Genomic DNA, 22,811 nt, shown 5'->3' on the forward strand with positions numbered 1-22,811 from the left:
TCCTTAATATAAGCAGTCATGCAATCTTTCCTATAGCTTTTTGAATGTATGGAATACAATCATAGTAATTATTTTAACACCTTTGTCTACTAGTTCCATTACCTCTGTTATTTCTGGGTCAGTTTTAATTAATAGATATTTTTCCTCATTACAGGAACATTGTTATTCCAAAGTATTCTTGGGAATTCTTGTTTTTAAGCCCCGTTTCATCTTGGGCAAGCTTGTTTATTCCCATGGCTTCAGCTTCTATCTTTGGGAACTTGATTCCAACCCTGGGTCTCTATTTGAATTTCTCAGCTGTACTTCAGGTTCAGTATGTCTGAAACAAAACTTGCCTGTTATTTTCTGAAAGTTGCTCCTTTGTAGTCTATCTTAGTTTTTGACACCACTATAGTTAGTCCCTCAATTCAAGCTAGAAACATGGGAGTCATCTTGCATTCTTTTCCCCAAGCCCCAGATGTATTTCAGCTTCACAAATATTAGATCCTTAATATTTTAAAATCCATCCCACTGGAGGAATTTCCAGTAATGGTGGCAGAGTAAAGTGGTCTCCTGAATCTTCCCACAGATAATAATTATAAAATATGTAAAAAAAAATGTATTTAAGGAAACTGGAAAGGATCCAAAAGCAGACAGAAGCTACAGGAGAGCTTACTCTTGAAAAACAGCAACTAGAAGTGATAATAATTGTGAGTTTGCAGCTTTTTAAAATTTTTGCCTGAGGGCATTCACTAACTCCCACAGCAGAGGAAAATGGCAGTGGAAAACCTCAGTCTTATTTTCTTATGGTGGCAAAGAACAGAGTTCAGTATAGAAGAATTATCTGAGCGGGGAGTCATGGGGGGTAGGGAGGGAAAAAATGAAACAAGACGTGATCGAGAGGGAGACAAACCATAAGAGACTCTTAATCTCACAAAACAAACTGAGGGTTGCTAGGGGGTGAGGGGGAAGGAATAGAGGGTGGCTGGCTTATGGACATTGGGGAGGGTATGTGCTATGGTGAGCGCTGTGAATTGTGTAAGACTGATGATTCACAGACCTGTACCCTGAAGCAAAAAATACATTATATGTTAATTTTTAAAAAAAGAAAAAAAAACAACCATAGAATGTGGTGAAGCCAATAACCTCGCTAGAAACTCTACTAAAATCCCTGGCTGAACCTCTAAACTACACCCAAATAGGAAGATTACAGAAGGCATGATAAAAAAGGAGGCAGAGATCAGAGAGGCAGAGTTCTGTCTTTGAAAGACAAAACCTAATGCCAGGTGAGCACTGTGAATTCGTCAACCATGTGTAGCACAGGTGGCAGAAATCTGAAGTCTTACTGACTTGAGGAGTCAGAGTGCAGAGTTGAAGGCTGAAAAATTAGGGAGTAATCTTATGAAGTAAAGAGAGTACAGAGAGAGCAGGCCCAATTCTGAGTACAACCTATTGCAAAATTCTTGGCTAGTCATCAGATTAAACAAGAACACCTGCAGGTATCACCGTGAGGTATCATTAGAATGACAAAAGAATAAAAAGACCAAGAATACCAAGTATTAGTGAAGTGTGGAGCAGCTGGGCACTGCCGGTGGAAATGCAAAATGGTAGGGCCACTTCAGATAACAGCTCACAGTTCCTTATGAAGTTCAACATACACTTACATGTAACCAGCAATAAATACTTTTGAGTATTTACCCAAAATAAATTAAAACACATGTTTACAAAAACTTTGGATTTCAAACATTTATAGCAGATTTATTTATAAGAGCTGAGAACTGAAAACAAAAATCAGTGTATGAGTGGATAAATACATTTTGGTATATCTCTAGAATAGTATACTACTCGGTAATAAAAAGGAATGAACTACTGTTATACACAATACCATGGATGCATCTTTAAAACATTATATTGAGTGAAAGCAGCCAGAAACGAAAATAATATGTATATGATTAATTTTTATATGAAATACGAGAAAGCCCAAAGTAACTAGTGGGGACAGAAAATATACCAGTGGTTGCATGAGCCTGAGGATGGAGGTAGGGGGGATGAGTTGACTTCTGGGGCTGATCGAAATGGTTTCTGTCTTGATTGTGGTTATGTGGGTATAGACCCTTGTCAAAATGCATAGACCTATACATTTTAAATGTGTGCAGTTTATTTGGTGTAAATTACCCTTCAGTTACGTTGATTTAAAAAAAATCCATACCACCAGCTTTGTTTAGCCACTCATCATTTCTCAGTTGGATGAGCGCAGTACCCTCCAAAGTGGTGTTCCTGCTGTTGTCTTAGTTCTTCAGACCCTTACATGATGCAGCAACCTGAATGATCCACCTAAAATAGAAATCTGACTTTTTCTCTTCCCCATATACAACCCAATAATTGCTCACCATTACCCGGCACCTTAGAGTAGCATATGTCTTCTTTCTCCTGGACCTTGACTGTCTATCCAGCTCATCCTCTATTACTTCCTGCCTCTCACTTTGCTTATGGACTCTCAGTTCCCAGCACAAGCCACACTGATCTCATTTCCTGTGCCTGTACCCATCTCTCCCCTCAGCCTTTCATCTAGTAAACAATGGTTCACCTTTTAAAACTCAGCTTAGGACTCTCCTCTAGAGAATGCCTTTATCTATTTATTTAAACCATCCTTCTTCACACACTCCAAGAGAGGAACTAAGTACTCTTCAGACTATAGTTTTTCGGTTCATTGTTAACTTTTATAGGTGTATTTGTCCTTTTGATTTCTTACATTTTTGTTCTCTCTCACTAGATTGTGCACATGTTGAACACACTTACTTTCATTTATGTTTTGGGTCCACAAGGCCCATGCCGTAATAAGTGCTTAATAAGTATTTGTAGAAAGATTGAAAATAAATGTTGAGAAAAGAAAAGTATACGTAGAATGATTATTACTGTTTTGTTTTAAGCAAACCTCTGTGCATAGAGAAAAAGACTGGGAAGTTTTATAACAACATTTTAACACCAGTTTGGGTGGTGAGATTTGTTCCTTTAATATTTTTGACGGTTTTTGCATTTTTTCATAAAAACATTTAGCATGCAATTATTTTATGAGACATAACCTAAAAAACTGGCAGTATAACTTTTGCCTATTCAAATGAATTTTTGCGTTTCTTTAGGTCCACAAGGCAGTTATAATTTCCAGTCCCTTAACCCCCGTCCTGGCTGCGGAGATTCCTGGTTGGTCAAAGAATGTGTCAGTGCAACCTGAGACATCAGAGGATCCTGGTACTACACCTAGCACTCAGCAAGTAAAAAGCCTTGGGAAAATCCAGATTTCTACCCCTCTGCCAGTGGCTCCTTCCTACAGTTATGCTACCCCTAACCCCCAGGCCTCTTTCCAGAGCACCTCAGCACCATACCCAGGTGAGGCCCTTTGCTTCTGCCCTTGGAGAGAGTATGGAAAAGTAGAGCATTTGATCAGTGTTCTCTTTAGTGCAAGGAAAGGAGAGAGGCATGACTTTTGAGTACTGTAGATTAGAGAAAAAATAATCCTGTCTTTGTTCCTGTAATCATAGGACTTGGGGCTCGCCATCCTTTTTTCAACAGGCCCCAGCCTATGGGAATTAATGAGGCTCATTTTCCCAGAGCCAGATTCCACTGTGCCTGGAATTTAAAGGCACAAGATTCGATGAAGTAATATTCAAGGAACCAAACAAATAGAAACCACTGCGAAGAAAGTTGGATCTTTGTACCTATTTGCCTTCTGAATGGCTGATTGTAGATCAGATATTTGTCTTTCTGATTTTGGTAGCATCTTTCTTTTTAAGGCAACCCATCCATAGGGAGGAGATTTATAAGGAGTGTTGCCTTAACAACAAGTCTGTGCTTCATGAGTGCTGTCCTAAGGTATTAGGAGGAAGTGGTTAATCAAGGAAACTAACTTGATCTTTATCCCCTGAAAAAGGCAACAGCGTGAAGCAAAGCCAGTAAAAATGAATTTTTGCTGATTTTTTATTTCCTAGGCTCTTCTTTCATGGTAGTATAACATGAAATTTTGGGGGGTTTCAATCCTAAGGGACTAAAATAATTTTTGTGTTCAGGCATAATGCCTGTAATTTTTGATGTGATTGTGAAGGGTTTGAGTAACACTATTTTTGTCCACTATACTCTTTCTGAGTATAGTGGTTTCTCTTTCTTTTTTTTTTTTCTTTTCTTTCTTTCTTTTTTGTTTTTTTGAAATTCACTTCAGAGAATTCTTATTCAGCCTCCTAGGGTGTCTAAATGTTGAAGTTTCCGTAAGGAAGATTTCATTTCTTCTTCAGTGCAGTGTTCCTAAGCAAACAGATACATCTCAAATTTCATGATTGTCTAGGAGGTCCTTCTTACCCCTCAGTCTTGGACCAGCCATTTGTTTGTTTTAAGCTCTCTAGTTCCTAGGTCTCATACCAAATAACAATTATTGTCAGAGAAATAAGATTTACATAGTAGTGGTTCTCAACAACCTGCAAACATTTTGGGCATGCTACTGACACCTAGTGGGTGGAGGCCTGGGATCCTGCCAGCTGTCATGCACTGCACAGGACAATTTCCCCCACCCCCACAACAAAGAATTATCTAGTCCAAAATGTTAGTAGTGCCAAGGTTGAGAACCCAGACATGTATGAAATAGCTATTGAAATAGTGTGAAGACTATACTGAAAATATACTGTATATAGCTATTAGCTAACGTGGGTATTCCAAAAATACTGAGGCATTTCATTCAGAAAGTAGGTAAGTTTGAACTGAAATGGTCTGAGAAGATTTCTTGGAGAGAAGACTGGCTTTAAGCTAGAAACAAAGTACTGATTGAGAATAAAGAAAGCATACATCCCAGTTGAAGGAAATAGCGTTAGTAAAGTCTCCAAGTGTAGACCATGTCTTCCATGGAGCACAGGAAGGAAAATGAATATAATTAGAGGCAGAATTGGGTGGGAAGTGTGAGGTAGTGTGATCAGATGGTAACGGTTTTCTAATGCCAGGTTGGCAGTTGGCCTTGAATGTGGTATGGGATGGGGATTCTTAAGTAGGAGAGTAACATGGTCAGGGGAGTATTTTAGAAAAACTAATGATGGTGTTTTAGGAAGACAGAATGGATTAGAGTGGAGGGTTCTGGCAGAGGGAAGACCAGTTAAGATTCTTGGAATAACCTAAGTCTGTGGTTGTAGCAATTGGAATAGAACAAAATTAAGGCCATCTTTGTGATCAACATTTGGCTTTTCTTTTTGGAATTTTATAGATGTATTTTATTAGAAAGTTGTTTATCAGCATAAAGATGATCCTTGAAATACTGTTGAACGCTGATTATTGAACTCCATGGAAATTACTATATAAAGAGGGCTTATGGATAGACTATAGTTAAAATACAGTGGAGAAAAACTCAGAGACAAAGGAATAAAAGTAGAATAATATGGTGTCATGATAATCCGAGTGTTTCAATATCGAGGCAGTCAGCAGTATTAGATGCCACTGAAGTAAAGGGTGCGGGTTGAGAAACAGTTACTGGATTTGCTAAGGAGCTGTTTGTGGATGACCTCAAAAGATCTTTCTCAGTGGGAAAATGGAGCAGAATAAGAATTCAGGGGATTAGAGAGTAGGTAAATAATGAGGAAATAAAGGCAGTAGCTGAATATTGTTTATAAAAGAAATTTTGCCCCAAAAGGATGGAGAGTAATAAGGTAGTCTGGCTCTAATTTCTTATCTCTTATTTCTTTTCTTTGTTTCCAGTTATGAAGGAACTGGTGGTATCTGCTGGAAAGAGTGTCCAGATTACCCTGCCTAAGAATGAAGTTCAGTTAAATGCATATGTTCTCCAAGAACCACTTGAAGGTAAAACATCCTCTTAGTTACATTTAGTTAATGTTTTAATTTATGATATTTACATACCTTAACTCATTTACTCATTGCAGCAGTCCTGTGAGAACAGGCACAGATGTTTATCTGTTGTGAGAGGCAATATAATATAATGTTTGAAATCATGAGCTTTGATGTCAAGCCTGGGTTCAAATCCCAGCTCAGCTAGACATTAGCTGAATGATTTGAAGCAAATTATTTTTATGCTTCCATTTCTATCTCAGTAAAATGAGGATAATAATTTCTACTTCATAAGGTTACTTTAAGGGCAAAATGAAACAGTATATAAGGGACCTACCTCAGTGCCTAGCATATAGGTGATGTTCATTAAGTGGAGGTTGGATTATACCCCTTTAAAAGAGGAAGAACCTGAGATTGAGGTTAACCTATTTATTTTGTCCAAACAACTAGTAAATAGCAGAGATAGAACTTGCAGAGCAGTTGTTTAAGACTATGGCTATTAGAGATTTGACATTTAAAAAAAAAAGGAAGACAGGGCTCCTGGGTGACTTGGTTGGTTAAGCGTCTGACTCTTGATTTCAGCCCAGATCATGATCTTAGGGTGGTGAGATTGAGCCCCACTTGTCCCTCTCCCTCCCTCCGCTTGTGATCTTGTGCTCTCTCTCTCTCTCAAATAAATAAATAAATAAATAAAGTAATTAATTAATAAAATCTTAAAAAAAAGACAGGCCCAATATGATACATAAAATTGGGATCTATGAAATACATAAATTAGGGGATGCTGCATTCATTATTTAAGAAAACTTTTATAATATGAGCATCCCTTTCACCTTTGAAATATATATTAATAGTACCAAAATTTGGCTTAGAAACACACATGCTTCCATGTGAAGTATACTTTGATGGAAAATGATTGCATTGGATTTATGCTACTCTTAATACAGGGTTAGTCAAATCGAATACCATACTTTAGGATTCAGGATTAGGTACACACTTTTCCTATACAGTAGTCCTGCTTTCTAATAGGCCTATTACCAACTAGTGTATTTATGCAAAAGTACTTTTCCAGAACCTAAATGCCCTCCTCATTCTATATTTCTGCCCTCAAATTGAGGTTTCCTTATCGGTTCATTCTGTCTTCCTCCAGAGAAGCTTTATCCAGACTCCCTCTGGTGGTAAGTTCAGGTGACTGAACTTGGTGGCCTTTGAAGATGGCAGTGAGAACTGCCTTGAGCGGCAGTTGCCTCCACTGTTTTGTGAAAAGCACTGGGTTCTGCTTTATTTTCTTGTCTAACCCCTATTTGCATATACATGTCTGTGAGTTGCTGTCACCTTGTAGATCAGGACATGGGTTCTATTTAAAGAGGGCTTAGGGACTGTAGTTAAAATATAGTGGAGACTTTTATGAAGTCTAAAACACATGGGTTGAGAAAGAAATTCCTTTCAACTGTCCTCTCCACGGGTTGTTCAGCCCTTACCAGATACATGAGATGAATGGTTTCAAACTTTCACAGACTGGGGATAAGTGAACAGGACCAGCTCTGCCTACTCATCCTCCCCCTCATCTCCTGCGGCAGCCCTTGAGGCACCCCTCAGGATTGCTCTCGGGTTCGGAGGCATGGTTTGAAAACCACTGCCCTAAATCATTTAAACCAGCATTCTGTCTACCAGACCTGTCATCAGTTGTTCCTATCCTTGGGTAAATTTTTGGCTGTGAGGCATAATTCATCCCCCAAACTTTTCTGTCCTAGGAATATTGCCCTTTCTTGAAATTGCATTGCCAGCCTAAAGTATTGTAGAATTGTCAGTTACCAAACTAGTGTGAGTCTGTTTTCTGTGTGGAAGAAAAATTTCCAACTTTAGTTGAAAGGTCATCTCTTAGCACCAGTCCCATGGCTGCCGCTGCTTTCCTGCTTCTCACCTGACCTGACTTCCACAGAATATATGTGTGAGAGCTGCCCAGGCATGATGACTGTCCAACACAAAGCTAGTATTTTGGGGAGGAAGGAAGAGTGATAGATCTTGCATCCCAAGTTATAAAATAAAATCTGGTCTTCAGATGAAGGCTATCTTGGAATTCGATTCTATGTGCTAACTTACTTTCGAACTCATGAACTAAGAAAGAGATGACCATTCTCTGTTATGCTTTTGAGGTTTCTTCTCTTTTCCTTTTATTTTCCTTCTGGGTAGTAACATAAATTAAGCCTTCATACCCAACCCCATCTGTCCCTCATCAGATGTGAATTTCGTTTCCCCCCAAATTTAAGACCACTTTCATGGGGGTGGGATTCCATTTAGATAACGGGATCCTGTCCTTGTCCTACCCAATCATACAGTCTGAGCTACAAATGAGGACCATTTAATGCTTCATTTGATCTTAATTAATTTCAGTGGGGCCTGTTTTAAATGGGCCATCCCCTACCATCTTCTGCAGTGTGTTATTTAGCTCAGCAGGAATGAAGTAGCTCTTTTAACTCACCAGGGTGTGATGACCTCAGTGAGACAAGCATTGTTAGCACTCTGTAAAGAAGCTATTTTTGAACCGTGTTATTTAGAAGTCATTGCTGTTCTTTGTTGCAAAAGAAGTTTTGCAAGAAAATGGCCTTTGTTCCCAGTGAGTTCATCTATAGTGGTTGATAGGGCTTGTATTTTCACTGTGATGCCATCCCATGAGCAACCTGGTATTTGGAAGGAGGATTGGCCTCTTTCAAAGGGAGACTGGCTGTGGGGCAGGAGAGAGCACTGTTGGGAGAGGGTGGAGGAAGCCCTGACTGTAGCTGAGTCAGCAGAATCCTCCCTTTCTTTGAACAAGACGTTTGGTTTCCTATAGGCTCTGAGGTGGAATCTTAAAAACTGAGGCCTTGTCAAGATTTAGAAGAGATTTGTTATTGGCAGGCTGTGTGGCTGCCCTCTTTGTGTGTGGGTGTGTGTTTTCATGATTTCTGTAACTGCCCTTCTATAGGAGAAACCTACACCTACGACTGGCAGCTGATTACTCATCCTAAAGACTACAGTGGAGAGATGGAAGGGAAACATTCTCAGATCCTCAAACTGTCCAAGGTGAATTTGCTTCCTCTCACTTGCAGGGCTGGGGTAGAGGTGCTGACCATTTTCTAAAATGTAGAATGTAGAATTTTCTATTCACACTTAAATCAGGAACAATCTTTCAGAAGTGAATCCTCCAAAAGTCTGGCTGACATCCAGTATTTGTTAGTGTATGATTCTCAAATGTTCATTTATGGTGAGGCAACTATAAGCATGGTGGTGATAGCTGAAAATATACACTAAACAGCTTTTAAGGGTAACATAAGGATTTTAGAATTTGGGAGATAAGCTAAGTTTTTTGTGGCCACAAGACTGTGTAAATTGGCTCAGTCTTTTTTGGGATTCAGTGTAGTTATTAGGAACCATAAAAATGTTCATATCCTTTAGCCAGGCAGTCTCATTCATTCGTTCATTCTTTTTTTCTTTAACAACTGTTCATTGCACACTAGTTATGTGTCAGGCGGTGGGGATTTACCAGTGGATTGATCAAAATCTTCACATTCAAGGACAGTAGAGTCTCACCAGTGATACTGGCCAGAAGCAGACAATTATAACAGGGGACGCACTAGGTCAGTGCACGGAGTATTGAAGCCCTGGGGAGTTTGATTTCTTAGAGTTTACCGAGTGGGGTCATGACAGTGACTCACTTTCTTGTTAAAGGGTGGAGTGCTGATGCCCGGGAAGCAATGTCCACTGGGCCAAACAGAAAATGTGGCAGAAAGGGAATTCTCTGTGGTTCAGCATGACTAGACCCTTTGGCATGAGAAGAACAGTGGCACAAAGTTGGAGAGATGCATGTGTCGCAGAGTGAAGACTGAATCTTGTGCACAGGGAATATGGACCCTTTGAAATGTTTTAGACAGCAGAAAGACTAGTTCAGGTTTTCAGTTTGGAAAGCTTACCCTGACTGCAAGTAAGACTCAAACTGGGGAAGCCAATTGAGAATCTGTTGAAAGATGTAGGTGTGAGATGGTGATAGCCTGGGTTGAAAAACAAGTAAAACTTAAAGACCACTGTTGAGCTCATAATATGTGCCAGACACAGTCCTAATTGTTTTATGCACTAACTGACCCCAAGATATAGATACTAATATCTGTTTTATATGACAAAACTAAAAATTAGCAAAATAAAGTAATTTAGCCAAAGTTCACAAAGCTATTAAATGGTAGGTTTGAACTGGAACTTTCCATCCCTGAAGCTCTTGCTTTTAATAACCTTGCTATGATGGTTGAAATCTAAGGTGATGGCATTGTGAATGGACAGAAGTGAGTGGATGTCAGGAGTATAATGGAGGTTGACTTGATAAGGCCTGGTGATCAAGTGATGGGGTGGCGGTGTTGGGGAAGGGAAGTCTAGGATCATTCTAGCCTTTTGGCTCAGGCATTTGGGTAGATGTTGGCACAACAGTGGTGATATTCATTAAAATAAAGAACACAGAAAGAGGAGCAAGTTTGGATGAGGTTTGCAGATGATTAAATCATTTTTAGACAGAGTGAGTTTGAGGTGCCTGTGAAGTAGCTGGGACTCAGGGACTAGAGATCAGGACACAAGTCTGTGCTAGAGAGAGAAATTTGCACACCAGCCTCAAACAGATGACATTTGAAGTCATGGTAATGTATGAGATCATCCCGACAGAGTGTGTAGAGTGCATTTGGAATCCTGGGGAGCACTGTGATTAAAGGTGTGTAAAGAAGAAGAAATTGAAGGAAATGAGAGAAGTGAAAGCCAAGGAACGAGAGCTTTCCAAGAAGAAAAACATCAAAAACACTAGTCAATTAGCATTTACTCAAAGATCATTTGGAAGAAAGGAGGAACCTGGTTCCTCTGAAAGATGTTTATCACATCTTTCCGTCTGAAAGATGTTTATCACAGTATTGGTTATAATAGTAAAAGCCTGGAAACAACCTGGATGCCAACAATGTGGAACGCTTATGTGATATGACACGTGTACTCGTGCACTATTCTGCAGCGTTGGAATTGACCATTAAAAAGACTGTTATAAAGGGGGAAGGTGCTTATGGTAAATGAACAGAAGAAAGAATAATAAAAAGCTTGATGCAAGTTTTTCTTTCTGATCTGCCATCTGCAGTGGGATTGCCGCCAAGATGCAGATTTTTGTGAAAACCTTTACAGGGAAGACCATCACTCTTGAGGTTGAATCCTCAGAGTAGAAAACATAAAGGCCGAGATCCAGGAATTCCTCCTGATCAGCAGAGACTGATCTTTGCTGGCAGGCCACTGGAAGGTGGATGGACTTTGTGTGACTACAGCATTCAAAAGGAGGCCCCTCTTCATCTTGTGTTGAAACTTCGTGGTGGGGTTAAAAAGAAGGAAGGAGTCTTGCAGCGCTCCCAAGGAGAATAAGCATAAGAGAAAGAAGGTTAAGCCGGCTGTCCTGAAATACCAGAAGGCGGATGAGAATGGCAAAACCGGTCACCTTCATCGGGAGTGCCCTTCAGATGAATGCGATGCTGGAGTTTTTACAGCTGGCCACTCTGACAGGCATTCTTGTGGTAGATGTTGTCTGACTTACTGCTTCAACAAACCAGAAGACCAGAGTACTTGTGTATGGGTTAATAAAAGACAAGAACTGACACCAACAACAAAAAGCTTGGTGCACACCTTGATTCTAACTGGAGCTTGAAAGTCCAGTTCCTGGAGGTAGTGGTCTCATCTTACTCCGCTCCAAACCGCAAGCCTAGGATAATGTCCAGCGTCTAATTGGCTCTCAGTAAATGTTTGCTGAACGAATGAACTATTTAAAAGCCATTCTTTGTATGTGGTCAAGGACTGGAAGAAAGTAAGAAATAGGATTAACTGGTGTGTTACGACAGTGGGATTGTGGGTGATTTTCTTTCTTTTATATTATGTTTATATAGTTAGTGGAAATCAGAAGGGGAAAATATTCAGATATTGGGGAGCTATTTGGTATTTTTACAAAATGATTTTCTTTGCAGAGATGATTATTTTAATTTCATAACTCTATGAAATAGGATGGTTGGGCCCTTAATGTTCTTCTGAAAAGAAAATGGGACTACAGAGATATTGAATTCCCTTTTGTTGTTCTAGAGTCAGCTAGTAATAAGATTCACATTAAAAGCTATGGTTTTTTAGTTTATAATTCATTGTTTCATCTCCTTAGCTGGTTTACTCTCTCCATTTTGGAAACTATGCAAAAGTGCAGTATCAGCATGGGAAGTTCAGATACATGTGTTATTTTACATAGAATTGCTGTCCTTTTGGTTGTCTAAAAGATCCTCTCTCACTTCTGCAGCTTACTCCAGGCTTATATGAATTCAAAGTGATTGTAGACGGTCAGAATGCCCATGGGGAAGGCTATGTGAACGTGACAGTAAAACCAGGTATGAATTTCCCAGCCCTGGCAGAGTCTCCATTGCTTCCTCTACAGGATTCCCAAAGACAGACAGATTTGACTTGAAGGGTTTTTAATTCCCATTGTTGTTGTTGTTCTTTTTTTTAGTGTATTCATTGGGCAATTCCTACTTCAATGTAGTAAAAGGTTAGGGTGGCAGAGTATATACTTCGGTTCTAGTTGGAACATTTGGCTGGGCAGAGAAGTATTAGTCACATGGCCCCCACTGCAGTATGGCCCGAGCAGTAGCCTGTCTGTCTGAGAACTACTTCTCCAAGTAGGTCATGCTGACAGAGGACCATGTGTTGTGATTAAGAGACACCAGAAAGCCAGGAGCCTGGGAGAAGCATGTAGAAGGAGAACCAGCCAAATGGCTGGCTCTTTCTGATCTCTTTCCAGATACGGGTTTTGTACACAGAATTCCTCATTTAAACCCTGCCAGTCTTTTGTCACCTTGGAAAGCAAATCCTGTCATCCTTTTTAAGTGATCCACCATTGGTAAATTACAGTGCAATAACAAAGTATCTTGTTTTACACTTTTAGGGAAATTTGGGGCAAGTTGGAGAGTGACATATACATTGGCACAAATTCTTAATACTGTTTTCTGTCCTTGTTGGTAATAGATTTTCTATTTGCTTCTTGAACTCTGTAGTCAAGGTAATCCTTTCACCTTCCTAAAAATGTGTTTAACGTAAAGACTGTTGTATTTTTCTCTCAAAGAAAAGGCCACTGGGTTTGTAGCTCGTAGTCATTTGGGTGGACCGAGTGGTTTGTGACCCTGTCATCACTCAGGCCTAGACACAATCAGCTTAGGGATGGCTGGGAAATCATCCGTTATCTTTTCAGCATAGTCTGTGCCAAGGGATAGTTTGTCAAAGCCCTTGTTGCACAAAGCTTGTTTGTTGTTCTCCTCTACTCAGCTTGTGCCACTGTAGTCCTTGTCATGAACAAGATAGCACGTGAGCACTGGAAGCATGCAGTAGGCATGGTCTTAGGAGTAGTCAAGTTTGGAAGAGCTCTGATGCTTCCATGTGTCTTATGTTGGAATGGTAACCTGGTGTTGTAACTTTCCATTCGGTGATGCTGCACCCGTCAGTTATGTAATGGAAACTAATTTATAATTCACCCACATAGGCCTGCTCCTCCTATAGTTTATAAAGCACCTCTTCCATGATCCCAGGGTGCTGGGAGTGAGCCCTATGTCGGGCTCTCTGCTCAGTGGGAGCCTGCTTCTCCCTCTCCCTGCCCCTCCCCCTGCTTGTGCTCTCTTTCTCTCTCTCACAAATAAATAAATAAAATCTTTACCAAAAAAACCTGAAAACAAAACCCAGCTTCCAGGACAACTGATGGCTCAGTTGGTTAAACATCTGCCTTCAGCTCAGGTCATGATCCCAGGGTCCTGGGACTGAGCCCCACATTGGGCCCCCTGTTCAGTGGAGAGCCTGGTTCTCCCTCTCCTGCTCCCCCTGCTTGTGCGTGCTCTCTCTCTTTCTCTCTCTCTCCCTCTGTCAAATGAATGAATAAAGTCTTTAAAAAAATTGAATAAATAAGAACAGCTAAAATTTTTTTTTAAAAAAGCTCCTTTTCCAGTGTTTTCTACATTGTTTTCTTGCAGAGCCCCGGAAGAATCAGCCTCCTGTTGCCATCGTGTCGCCACAGTTCCAGGAGATCTCTCTGCCAACCACTTCTACAGTCATTGATGGCAGCCGTGAGTACTTATCTAGGCATGATGTCTTAGAGGAGCATTCACTGTGAACAGTGGTAGAAAACGCTGTGGAAGATTTGGGGCCAGAGGTACCTGGGTGGCTCAGTTGGTTAAGTGTCCAACTCTTGATCTCAGCTCAGGTCTTGATCTCAGGGTTGTGAGTTCCAGCCCTGTGTTGGGCTCCCTGCTGGGTGTGGAGCCCACTTAAAAAAAAAAAAAAGAAGAAGAAGAAGAAGATTTGGTGCCACCTATGTCAATATTCTGGTTAGGCCCATCTTTTTGACCATGTTATGGGAAGACTGCCATCTCAAGCAACTGATTAGGAAGTAAAAACTGGACAGACCCTATTTAAAAACCCCATGTGACTTGTTTGAAGTAATATTTCTGCTCTTTTGAGATGGTAAGAAAGTGGAATTTTGCAGATGTTTAGCATTATTTTGTATGAAACTTGCTTGTTTTCAAATTTGCTTGGATAGAGTCACCATTCTCAGTTATGGAAACAAAGCTCCTTCCTCTTGTGCAAGATAAGTAACTGAGGGTCTCGGCTGGGAGCCCTCCCCCAGTGTGCAAGGCCTGACTGGATTCTTGTCAGCCTCCTCCTGGAGAGACTCCCAGAACGTGCTCCATGCCCCGACCGGGCTCGTGAACATTTCACCCTTCGGAATAGTGTCCCCTGATGGGTGACATGAGAAGACTTGTGGGTCTTTGCCATTGAGGCTGGCTATGCATGCAGGGGGTTTCAGGCCTGTCATCTCAGCAATGTTTACTTGGTCCCTTTGGAGGCCTAGTAAGGCCCTGCTACCCTGATTGTCTTGCCAACAGTCGTCCTAATGGCCAAGGCAGTACTGTTCTAGCAGAGGAATCTCCAGTGAGGTTTAACATTTTACATAGAGGGAAGGGGAGAAGAGGAGGGTGGAAGAATAGCAGGACAAGAGAGAAGAGAGAATAGGAAGAAGCACTTGCGAGAGCAGCAGAAAAGGTCACGTAGCCCTATTTTACCGTGTATTGGTGAATAGGTCAAAGTTAAATAATGTCTAAGAGTGTACAGCGGAGAGAATCACCGCGACTCCCATCTCCTGGCTAGCCAGTTGTCCTCCAGTCAATGGTATTATTTTATGTTTCTAGAGACAGTCTCTGCGTATGTAAGAAAATACGTATGTAGTCTTTATGATAACACAGAGTACACGCTGTTGTGTACAATGCTTGTTTCTCTATGTCGAAGAATTTTTCTGAATCAGTACATGAAATAGTTTTGTTTTCTTTCTCTGACGGATTGCACAGCCTTCCGTTGAATGGCTGTGTATGTCCCTGTGTGGCTGTATCCTTGGCTTCAGTTAGTCTCTTTTGATGACCGGTTAGATTATTTTTGGTCGTTTGCTGCTACAGAGAATGTTGCCATGAATAATCTTGTAAGCGTGACATTTAACACATGTGCAGATGAATAAATAAATAAATTCCTCAAAGAGGAGTTGCAGGGGCAAAGGCCAGTTTTGCTAGGTTGCTGTCTATGGGGAGGGTATGAGCATGGGCTTCCACCGTGACTCAGGAGAGGGTTTGCTCCGCACCTGTACCCACAGAGTGTGTTCTGAAACTTTGGCCTCACCAAGCAGGTAGGTTAAAAAAACCAGTATCTGACGGGTAATTTAAATTTGTGTTTCTTTTATTTTAAGTGAGGTTTTATCTTTTCACGTATTTAAGAATTTTTGATTTTCCTTTTTTCATATAGTAGCATTTTAACCAGAGGTTGCCTGTGTTGGGGTCCTTGAAAGACTACACAGTGGAATATTCATAGCGAGGCAGAATGACCCAATATTCCTAGGGGAGAAACACTCTGGAGAGAGAGTCTGTCCTTTCATGAAGTTTTCCTAGCCTCACATCTCTGGGTAGTTGCCCTGGTTTGTGTAAGCTGGGTAAGTGCTGAGACCCAGCGCTCTCGTGTTGTAACTGATGTTTCTTTATGGTCAAGAAAGCACTGATGATGATAAAATCGTCCAATACCATTGGGAGGAGCTTAAGGGACCTCTGAGAGAAGAGAAGATTTCTGAAGACACGGCCATATTAAAACTAAGTAAGCTCGTCCCTGGGAACTACACTTTCAGGTAAATTAGGACCCTTCAAGTTTCCCTTAGGCTGTTTTTCCCTTGTGGGTTTTACATTCTCCTAGGAGTAACTCTGACAGATATCAAAGTCATTATAGACTTGGTTGATGATAGAGCCTTTGGTTCCACACTTGATCTTATCCAAAAGGCCGAGAAGCGATAGAACCTTTGGTTCCATTAGTTCTCTGAGTCCTGTTGGTGGCTGTGGTCACAACAGTGATGTTTCTAGGGCAACGGGCCTTGCATAGTAGATCAGGACCCACCACAGTTAACCATTCCCAAAGCTGTGCCTGGCAGATCCCCGTTTTTTGGGGGGATTTCTGTCATTAAGTGAAAGGGCCTATCTTCCTGTGCCTTTTCTCAGGAAAAATCTAGAAGGAACCCATTCCCATCTTGTCTCTTCCCTTTGGTAAATGCTTCCTCAACTTACAAGATCTCAGAATCTTTACTTTGAACTAGTGGTTTATTTCAATATGATTTGTGGGATCTTTTTCTCTTGGGGTGTTTTAGAGAATTTGGTTCAAAGATAGTCCTGGGAACTCGTGTTGACATTCTAGGATGTGATTAGTAAGAGTGTGAGCTGACTCTAGAGTAGTCCTCTTTAGGTTTGCAAAACTCCTTGTCTGTTACAGAGCACTTGTATGTGAGTATCATAAAACACCATATGTACATGATATTAAATTCATTTTACATCTGAGAAAAATGAGGCTCAGTGTATTTACTAACTTCTCTGAGGTCACACATTGCAGCTAGAACCGAAGTACAGATTCTGTAACCAAGTTCGGACTCGCTCTGTTCCACTCCTTGACCTGACCTTCCATATTTTGTTCATGCTTCCTTGAATGCTCTTCTCAGTCCATCAGAGTTCTGCCCATCCTTAAGGACCTGCTCAGTTTTCTGCGAGGCAGAGTAGACCCTCCTGAGGTTCCTCCGAGAGGAGGGAACATGTCTCTCCCGGAACTGTCGCACCCGAACTATCTCTGTGGTGCAACAGTTTATTCGTGGGCGTCTCTCTTCCCTGCTGGGTCTGCAGTTTACCAGGTTTTGACACTACCAGAGACACAGTGACAGGTCCTAGAACAGCACCTGCCCTGTAAGTAAATATGACTTAGCAGCACTCTTACTGACTTAAGACTTCAGATGAATGAAAGGCAGCTGCCATTCCACAAGGTTAGAGCCTTCTCATTGGCTTAAAATGGGAACGTGAGTTGGTTTTTACCTTCGATTTCTAATATAGGAGTTCTAACACTTAAGAAATTTAGCTTGGGCCAGGTTGATCCTTTTTAAAAAAGTAATAGTAATAGTTTCTGCTTCTGGAACACTTACTGTGTGTTTAGTACTGTTGTGAGCTCTGTGCAGGCAGTGGCTCATTTAATCCTATAGCAGGTATTATAATTACTGTTATTTTGTAGATTAGGAAATTTAGGCACAGAGAGGTTAAGTAACTTGCCCAAGGTCACACAGGCAGCATGACTCGAGTCTGCACTTTTAATCATAGTGTTTGGGCGGTTGCGGTATTGGGAGTGATTCTTCTTTTCTGTCAATTTCAATTTATGAAATGATGGGACTGGATTTGATTAGCATTAAGATCCAGTCTGTTTGGTTCCAATCACCTTTCCTTCTCTCCTCCTTTGACATGGCAGTGGCCCCTTTCCCCAGCCCTGTGGTCGGCTGCTCATCGGGTCCAGGATTCTTGCAGGCAAGCCTGGGACTGAGGTGAAAGAGTAAATGGGCAGCTGCCATCTTGCCATTTGTCTATAACTTGCTTTTGCTCTGAAATAGGAGACAAATAGGATATGTTAAAACAAAAACAAAAACAAAAAAAACTGTGAAAACAACATGGAAAATGGAAAAACAGGAAAATTTCTGTGGATTTTTCTTCTTCAGATATTTGCTGATTTGCACATGTCTGTGTGTCTGATGTTTTTGTGCTCTTTCTCTAAAGGCTAAAATACCCCAAATCCCCTTCAGGCCCTAGGTAAAAGGTGAGACTGTGGGATGCAGCCCCACAGATGTCTGGCTCTGTCTGTGGCTGGTGGTGAGATTTAAACAAACGACATGTCTTTTCTATGCTTTTCCTCTTTCTGTCAGCAAAATGGAAGGAACCCAAACCTCCTTGCTTGCTTATGCTCACATTTTGAGGTGGCAAGAGAAGCTTTAGGCTGTTCAGCTGGAAGGCATCATTTAGGTAAAAGCCTGCTCTTATAAATGAACATTTTTTTTTTCCTCTTGCGAATCCTGTTTCACACTGGCACAAGCTGTGGGGCTGTTGCGTAGGAGAATTCATTTGCATCTTGGGCTCCTGTCTTACCGGAGCCGGCCCTCCTGGTCCATCTCAGGGGCTGTCTGCCCAGGGCATCCCTTCTTGCGATGTGTGCATGGCTGAGGCAGGATGGCAGGAGGAGAGCGGGCCGCAGTCAGTGCTTGCTCTATTTGGGGGCGCCTTTGAGCCCCGCAGCTTTAGGGGCCAGGGATTATCTATGCTTAAAACTTGGTTTCTGGGCTTTGGAGTCAGAGAACTGGGCTTGCCTCTTGGCTCACTGTGTAGCCCTGGGCAGATGACGTAGCCTCTGTCAGCTTCCTGTCCAGGGAGATGGAGAATGCCTACTTCATACGATTGCTGGGAGGGCCAGGGCAGACAGTGCCTGTGAAGATCCCAGTGCACAGACACGTGCAGGTGGCAGAGCAGCAGAACGGTGCTGGCGATGTAGTACCTGGATTCACATTCTGACTCCACTCAAGCTTGGGCAAGTTACCTCTCTGTGCCTTAGTCTCCTTGTATATGTAAGGAGTAAAATGAGGGTCGTGCTTTATGGAGCCGTTGTGAGGATTTAAGGAGATAGAAAGCACTTGGAACAGTGCCTGGCGCTCGGTCAGGGTGAGCATTTAGTCGTAGTCTGCCTGTCCGAGAAGAATGGATCAAGAATTGGTAACCATTTGGTACCCCTGCTGCCTTGGTATTTCTTAGCCTCAGATTTTCAGTCCTCTCAGATTGCTTCCTCTTCCTTCAGCCCATCCTTGATTGCACTCCTTTCTCTGCCCTGCTAGCTTGACGGTGGTGGACTCTGACGGAGCAAGCAGCTCTACCACTGCAAGTCTGACGGTGAACAAAGCGGTGGATTACCCCCCTGTGGCCAACGCAGGCCCCAACCAAGTGATCACCCTGCCCCAAAACTCCATCACCCTCTTTGGGAACCAGAGCACTGATGACCATGGCATCACCAGCTATGAGTGGTCACTCAGCCCAAGCAGCAAGGGGAAAGTGGTGGAGATGCAGGTAGGAGGGAACGGCTTCCATCTGTTCTTGCCCAGGAGAATTACAGCTGCTGGACTGGGTTGCCCTTACAAGGCTTATTTTTGCTCCCATTTTAATGACCAAAGCCAGATCGATACAGAACACTGAACACTGGAATTTAAAAACAAAAAACAAAAAACCCTAGAAAATTTAAGGAGCCTTTAAGGAACACATTACCAAAACCTTGTCTTTAATGTTTAGTATTAAAGGATGTGTTCTAGGATGTTGCCAGAGAGCCAGACTACTCCAAAGCCACAAGGGTGCAGATTTTTTTTTTTTTTTTTTTTTTTTTTTTTTGAGAGAGAGCACACTCGTGTTCGGGATACAGGGAGAGCAGGGAGGAGGGGCAGAGGGAGAGAGAGGATCTCAAGCAGGCTTCACACTCAGCATGGAGCCTGACATGGGGCTCGATCCCATGACCCTGAGATCATGATACAAGGTTGCAAATCTTAATGAGCTCTACTACAACTTGGAGTAGCCCAGCCGGCTAGATGGTGAACATCTCTCTGAACATACTTAGGAGACTAGACCTGCCACCAGACAGGTAACGTAAGTAAATAAAACTGAGTAGGGCCTGTGGCAAACCAGACAACGTAACCCCTGACTGAAGTGATCAGCTGCACCTCAGTGAGTTGTTGCCACATGGAAATATGGTCCCAGTATTCCTAGAGGGGCCCAGCTTTCCAAGAAAAAACAAATCTAGACCTGTATGTGAAAATTTCCACCTTTTGGGGCGCCTGGCCGGCTCAGAGGAGCATGTGACTCTTTTGAGTTTGAGTGAGTTTGAACCCCATGTTGGGTGTAACAATTACTTAAAAATAAAATCTTCAAAAAAAGAGAAAAAGAAAATTTCCAGCTTTTAAGACACTGCAGACCAAACAAAATGTCTGCACGCTGGATTCTGCCCAGAGGCTGCCAAGTTTTGTCCACTGTTCTAGAGGAAGTTCCTGCCTTGGAAGTTTGCCCTAAATTATGTATAATGTTCCTTCTGACACTCTGTGTTTCCAAATTGGAGGCCTGACTTAAAGCTCACATTTCACCTGGCTTTTGTTAGATATCCTGTTCGGTTTCTCTGCTGCTGCAGAATCCACACAACCCGGCTGGCGACGGTGCGGTGTCTCCTGTTGCTGCCACGTGCTACTCAGGCAGTGGGTTAAGATCACTGAGTGGCCTCAGCAGGAAGAACATGGTTTTAAAAGTGTGTTATTTTATTCTACACTCCTGGCCTCCTTTCTGGCTTGGGTCATAAAGACCGAACTTGGTTATCTCTGCACATTTTCCTGTCCTCCTCTCCCTTGTGAGAACTCGGACTTTATTTGAAACTGCTGCTGTCAGGGAAGGTTGTCCCCTTGAAAGGGGAGCCCTTTATTTTTAACAGGATATCCCACAGTGTCTGATGCCACACGCACTAGCTCTAGAAAACTAGGTGCATCATTTAGGCTGGAGTAGGACTTGTATGACATTGGGATTCTGGGAGTCTGCTTTCCCACTTGTCTGTATTTATACATGCAGGGGGTTAGAACTCCAACCCTGCAGCTCTCTGCTATGCAAGAAGGAGACTACACTTACCAGCTCACAGTGACGGACACCATTGGACAGCAGGCTACCGCCCAAGTGACTGTCATTGTGCAGCCTGGTAAGTTCTAGCCTTATCATGCAGGCCCTTCTGCAGGCCGACCCCTTGCACTGTGCGGGACAAGAAGGCCTGGGTTCTGAGCTCTATGATGCTAGAGTGGGAGGTGGCAGTCCACGGGCCACTGGCAACTGTGGTTGTCCATTTTGAGTGCTTGCTTCAGAGGTAGAGAGAGACAGGACTTCACAACCTCAGCTGTAGCCTTGCCCATGGCTGGTTATTGTGCTTTCAAGGGGACATAGCAGATAGAGTTTCTGTTATCCCAAACCCTCCCATGGCCTTTAAGGGACAGCTTAAAGCCCACTTCCTCCAGAAAGCCCTACCTTATCACTCAGACCCTCTCTTCTGAACACCCAGAGCATCGAGTCTCAAATTTAGCATTGCATTACAACTTCATTACATTCCGCTGTGTTCTCATAAAAAGGGTTCAGTCTTAACATTCTTCATTGTGCGCTCCCTGACCCACAGTCTCGGATAGTTTTGTGGGCAGAGAGGCAGAGTTCTCATGTCTTCCAGAACATATGTCCCTGTTAGTTCCTCTCCTTTCCCAGCTGAACCGCCTGCTTTTGACCTCTCTGCCTCTGTCTTCTAGAAAACAACAAGCCTCCACAGGCAGATGCAGGCCCAGATAAAGAGCTGACTCTTCCGGTGGACAGCACAACCCTGGATGGCAGCAAAAGCTCTGACGATCAGAAAATTATCTCCTATCTCTGGGAGAAAACACAGTGAGTACTGACGCAAAACTTTTACTGCTGCAACGTCTCAGGCCTTTGAAAGCAAGGACTTACTTGTGTTTAAGAGTTCACTTGCTCTTGCTCGCTTATCCAAGGGGGATGACTGAGAAAGAAACGTTAGCAGTCCTAAACTTCAACTCTAAGAAAATGACAGAAAATAATTGTTGTAAGAAAAAAAAACAATGCTTGCCGTCAGCTAGTCTCCAGTTAAGTACTTTGTGGTCCTGGTGCTTTTACAGGTACAATCCATCTGCCGAAATGCACAGTTTAATTACACTTGAGAGGCAGGATGGAAGGGGTAATGGAGCAGAAAAATACCGTTGCTCAAAATTAACTGGGTAAGGCTGGCAGTGGGGATGGGGCAGAAAAGCTATAACAGAGAATTAAAAATTCATCTGCACAATGAAAACATTGCTCTGGTATCATTTCCTTAAAGACACCATTTACAAATTACGTTAGTGAGAGGCCAAAGGCACTAACCAAAATAATACTAATTAAACTGGAATTACCTAATCGAACCATTTCTGGTTCTCACAGTTTCTTTCAGCTCCTTTAAGCCATAACAAATGGAACTCAGATTGTATGCAGGATCCCACGGGAAGCAAAAGAATTCTAAGGAAGAGTTAAAAGCATTCTTAGTTTCCAAAGGTAGCAACCACAGGACAGACTGAGCTCTTCGTTTTATTTTCGTTTTCGATGAGGGCATTAGAAATGGGTGGGAAGGGGCTATAATTTAACTGTAGAAGTGACTTGACTTAACAATTGCTGAGTTGGATTTTAGAAATTCTTTTCCTCGGCTCTTATCTCTTGTGGAGAACCAAGTCTTCCTCAGCCCAGTGTGTTTGAATTATAACTGTTGAAGACATAGCTGATAAACCTTCAGCTGAGTTTCACTAGTGCCTACAGCAGAACTAATGCTGAGAGTAGCTTCTTGGAGGAGAATCTGCTTCGGAGGGATGACTAGGGCCAGAGATATAGATTTAAACAGCAAAACAAAGCAAAACCTGGGAGACTGCAGATTTCTCTTGTCATCCTGTAATTTTAAGAAAAACTCTGGGGCATTCTGCTCCTTGGAATGTGTAGAGCTGTGCCTGGATGTTGGCACAGAGCTCACTCCCTGGCTGCAGGCTGCTG

General features: G+C 42.2%; 1 protein-coding gene and 1 pseudogene across 4 annotated transcripts in view; both read left to right on the forward strand.

Annotated features, from left to right (window-relative positions):
- The window catches only part of KIAA0319L (KIAA0319 like), an 87,905-nt gene that overhangs the window by 46,025 nt on the left and 19,069 nt on the right, over positions 1–22,811 (forward strand). For all 3 annotated transcript variants that reach the window (XM_080800224.1, XM_080800223.1, XM_080800225.1), the window contains 9 exons: positions 3,120–3,366; positions 5,707–5,808; positions 8,756–8,853; positions 12,113–12,200; positions 13,827–13,919; positions 15,883–16,015; positions 19,064–19,292; positions 20,823–20,946; positions 21,536–21,668. In XM_080800224.1, coding sequence (XP_080656350.1) covers positions 3,120–3,366; positions 5,707–5,808; positions 8,756–8,853; positions 12,113–12,200; positions 13,827–13,919; positions 15,883–16,015; positions 19,064–19,292; positions 20,823–20,946; positions 21,536–21,668 — 1,247 coding nt within the window. The remainder of the gene's footprint in view (positions 1–3,119; positions 3,367–5,706; positions 5,809–8,755; positions 8,854–12,112; positions 12,201–13,826; positions 13,920–15,882; positions 16,016–19,063; positions 19,293–20,822; positions 20,947–21,535; positions 21,669–22,811) is intronic.
- On the forward strand, positions 8,754–11,482 carry LOC308340741 (ubiquitin-ribosomal protein eS31 fusion protein-like; annotated as a pseudogene). The gene is made up of 2 exons: positions 8,754–8,853; positions 10,928–11,482. The product of its transcript is annotated as a ubiquitin-ribosomal protein eS31 fusion protein-like (transcript).

The sequence above is a fragment of the Martes martes genome (genome assembly GCF_963455335.1).
Source record: "Martes martes genome assembly, chromosome: 4".
Classification (NCBI taxonomy): Eukaryota; Metazoa; Chordata; class Mammalia; order Carnivora; family Mustelidae; genus Martes; species Martes martes.